Raw genomic sequence first — 4,450 nt, 5'->3', positions numbered from 1 at the left:
AGGACTATCGACTATCCGGGAGATACAAAATTAAGATAAAATTCAATTTACTAAACTGAAGGCGATTCAGTTTCGAAGGTCATCTGGTATATGATAGTTATCTCGCAATTATTTATCTTAAACCTGTGTATTGACATGATAGTAGATCTTTGATTGCTACTGTTTTAAAGTGAAGGGTGTTCATTAAAATTAAAGTAATTCAGTGTTACGTAAGTACGTGTAACAAAGGACGTCTTTAAAAAAGTGTTTTAATCCGCTCAAGTAGAGAGATCCGTAAAGAGATCTTGTAGGCACTTTTAGGCATTTTACCCAAGAGGTCCCATTCGTTCATCTTTGTCTTTGACATGACTTTGACCTAACAGCAAAATTTTCCCGCTTCCATATAACATAATTGACCATTCTGTCTGGTCAAACAACACTCAAGAAACCTGGAGAATATAATAAAATAAATACAAAAATAGCCAGGATTAAAATAATTCCACGGCCATCAACCTATGAAGCCAACCTCCAAATTCTTCTAATCCTTCCCCGCTATCCTCTTTATTCCATCTTCCCAGGTGAGCGTCCTCTCTTTTTACTTCCCATTGAGGCAGTAAACTTCTCTTTGACCCATCTGTCATTAGAGACGCGGTCAATGTGGCCAGCTCTTCCAGTTTACCTTTTTTTCCTGAGCCGGAGAAAGTACTCATAAAAATCAAAGTCATATGAAGCCAGAGGTTGTACAATTGTAATGAAAAAGTATAATATAATATAAGTATAAAATAATAGGACTTAATATATTATGTAAGTAATTAGATCAGGTAACTCTACCAATGAATGGCGGTCAATTAAATCACTTAATGATTACGACATTAACATTGCATTATGTCACTTGCATTGTGTCAAAATTAACAGCACAATATATTATCAAAATATACATTGATTAAATGCCACATACAACATACATTATTTGTCTTGAAGCTTTGAATTATCGACCAAGTATTTTGCGGTGTATGATTAATTCATAAGTACGAAATAAAAATTATTAATATTACCATTGACAAAGACCAATGAATCAGAAATTCTCATGAAGGCGCATCGCGACACATGTGGCACACGTGTCCCCTCCCCGAGGACCTATACGCCTCACCCCCTCTAAGGGAACCACTGAAAAAATGGGACCATAGCAAAAACTGAACTCTTGCGCACCAGTAGTAAGGTTGAAAATTCACTAATATTATCATATTGACACAAATGGTCTTTTAAACAATGTTTTTCTTCGAAGATATCCTAAAAGTTCAGTGACCTAATTATGGGTCTTAAGATTATTTATTATTTAGTGAATTAGTATTACATTAAGTCATGTATTCAAGTATAAAAAGAACATAGAAATAAACATATGGGTCTATTAATTAAATTTTCAAAATTATTTTTTACCAAATGAGAAAGAATGGCCTTGGATTTACGTCACTCTTAAATCACCATTACTACAACGTCAATGGAAATTCTTTTGCAAATTGCATAAACGTGTACTTATTATTTTTAATTGGACTAATTGATACAACTCCAAGAAAAAAAACCGTAAGTGACATCACATTACCTTGGCTGTAAGGGCGATTACTTAGGTTTGCAAAAAATATTTTAACTTATCTCTGTGTTGATAGCGTTAGCTAGGGAAAGGGAAGATAACTTGACTTATCATACTAAGATTGAAACGAAATATCTCTCAGTTTTAGTGATAAGCTAAAATGATTTGGTACATTGTATGTACAACCTTTGTGTTATATTTCTGTATACCTAGTGAAAATTGGCCAAGCGAAGTTCGTGTTAGCATAACGCAAGGAACAGTTATAGGATCTTTTGATTCCTACTACAAATTTTATGGCATTCCATATGCTGACTCTACAGCTGGTGTTAATAGATTTCAGGTATTGGATTATATTTACTATTTATTTTGGTAACGTCACTGCACCATACTTATAAAAATGCTTTACAAGCTATTTTGTACCTAACGTCTCCTATCTATCTGTCTATCTAGAAATATATTCTATCAAGATATTTCTGTGTGCTTGTGTTTTATTGCTTTCATACATAGACATCTAATTTTATCCACAGCCTCCAAAACCATCTCCGCTATTTAGAGACCCGTTTGTAGCAAACCGTCAAAACATTACATGTCTGCGACCCACAAAAGATGGTTACGATGGGATCGAAGATTGCCTGTCGCTAAATGTCATCTCTCCAACAGTGGACCATACACGTAAATTACCAGTAATGGTTTGGATCAAAGGACGAGAAATTAATAACTTTGACCCAGCGTTTAAAAATATTATCGAAAAAGACGTAGTAGTCGTAACTCCTAATTTCAGAGAATCCATTTTCGGATTTTTATGCTTAGGCACTTCGAAAGCTCCAGGTAATGCTGGTCTTAAGGATATAATTGCTGCATTGAAGTGGATACAACAAAACATAGCAGCCTTTGGAGGAGATCCACATAACGTTACTATTTTTGGCCACGGTATTGGAGCTTCAATTGTTGATTTACTTACACTTTCTTTAAGTTCAAAAGGACTTTTCCACAAGGCTATAGCACAAAGTGGTACTGCAATGGCCCCTTGGGCAGTAACTAGAGATAATTTAGAAAATGCAATCAAGGTTGCCGAAGCACTTGGTCATAGCGTTGAAGATGTATACAGATTGTCAGATATATTTACTCGAGTTAGGGCTTCTGCATTAATGGCGGTAATTAATGAACTAGAGTCTGATAATTTACTAACTTTTGCACCTTGTATCGAGAGAGTAATCTCCGACGTCAAAGAACCGTTCTTATTGAAATCGCCTTATCAAATTTTCAAGTCTGGGGAACAATTGGATGTGCCATTTATGACTGGGTTTGTGGATAATGAAGGTCCAGTTGTTCAAAAAGGTTTCATTAAAGATTGGTTAAGTATAGTAAATCTTCAAAAAGATCTTTATTTTAATACAAAGGAAGAAAAGCTGAAAATAACAGATCAAATAAAAGGGTTTTACTCCTTAAATAATTCTGTCGAAAAAGACTTATATGCAACATTAGCTGGAGATATTATGGTGCATATATCCACCTTAAGAGAATCTCATATGCGTGCTTTAACTAGAACTACTCCGATTTACCTCTATCAATTCTCATACAAGGGTAATCTTGGAAAAGTTTTAGTAGAAGCTGACAATTCAAAAAAGTCAGTTCATCGTCAGGAACTGGCGTATTTATTTTATGAAAAATCATATGAAACCTGCACTGCCTATGACTTAGCCATTGCAGACATGCTTGTGGAGCGGTGGACTAATTTCGCAAAAACTGGGTAAGTCATTTCAGTATTCTAACTAAAACTTGAGTGATAAATGAATTTCAATAGCATTTCAGTACCATTTGAATACAATATTAAAAGTTGTTTCTATTTTAGAACGCCTACAAGTGAAACGTCGAGTACTGTGTGGCAGCCTTTTACAAATAACAACAAATACTATCTAAAAATCCGAAATGAGTATGACGTACAGAAAAAAGAAGCTGGCTCTTTAGATATTTTATTAAGAGATCCTTATACAAAAACTCTAACATTTTGGCAAGATATTTATGATAAGTATTTCCTTGACGCAAGAAGTAGGTGGGACATTATACATAGTGAACAAGATATGGATAGCATTGAAGTAGATGACAACGAATACATAAATAATCATACCGAAGGTGAAAGTTTTGCTGAAATATATGAAAATATGGATAATTATATACAATATAATAAAACTGAAATTAAATATCATTGTTTTAACTCTGCCTCCACTGTAATTGGATTTACACTGGTGGTCGTCAGCTTATTGTCAATTGTTAACAACTTAGAAACGTCAGAAATTATGTTATAAACTTAAACATAGATTATGTTTATGTTATAAGTTTAGGCAGAGTTTTTATAGATAGAGATCTGTGACTCTTTTTCAGATTTTTAGCTAAATTCGAAAAATGTGTTAACAGAGTTAATTTATTATTTTTACACTTAGGTAATACAGTTCATTGTGATTAAGTAAAATGTATATTTCGTTGTTTAAACAATTAAAGCATAGTTACTGTATTTGCGTTTTCTTTTAAATCTATTAAGATAACGTCACCTCTATCTTGATGTCGATCCGAATTATCGGATAAAATTGGCAAACATACCTTACATTTTGTAAAATGATTTTTTTTTCTACACATGAAACACAAATAAAGCCTTGAACATGGGAATAAATTAAATAATAACTCACTCATATAAATAGAACAAAGAAAATGTGGGTTAAAGTTAAAATGGTATTTTAAAATTAATTAACATTTAGTGTGTAAAGTTGCGTGTAACACGATGCAAAGTTAGAAGGCTAGTATCGGATTTTATCGTAACTACTAAACACTAACAGCTCCGTAATAAACTTTCAGAAATTATAGAATCATGTTTTGACATGTCAAGTT

General features: G+C 33.2%; 1 protein-coding gene across 1 annotated transcript; it reads left to right on the top strand.

Annotated features, from left to right (window-relative positions):
- The first annotated feature begins 1,688 nt into the window (after window positions 1-1,688).
- On the top strand, window positions 1,689-4,077 carry LOC110993129 (venom carboxylesterase-6). Its single transcript, XM_022259258.2, has 3 exons — window positions 1,689-1,907; window positions 2,095-3,317; window positions 3,420-4,077. Exons 1-3 carry the CDS (start codon window positions 1,728-1,730, stop codon window positions 3,871-3,873), a joined length of 1,857 nt encoding a protein of 618 aa, XP_022114950.2. The 5' UTR covers window positions 1,689-1,727; the 3' UTR covers window positions 3,874-4,077.
- The last annotated feature ends 373 nt before the right edge of the window (window positions 4,078-4,450 follow it).

Source organism: Pieris rapae, chromosome 20, assembly GCF_905147795.1.
Source record: "Pieris rapae chromosome 20, ilPieRapa1.1, whole genome shotgun sequence".
Lineage (NCBI taxonomy): Eukaryota > Metazoa > Arthropoda > Insecta > Lepidoptera > Pieridae > Pieris > Pieris rapae.
This window is presented reverse-complemented; position numbering and strand designations above follow the sequence as displayed.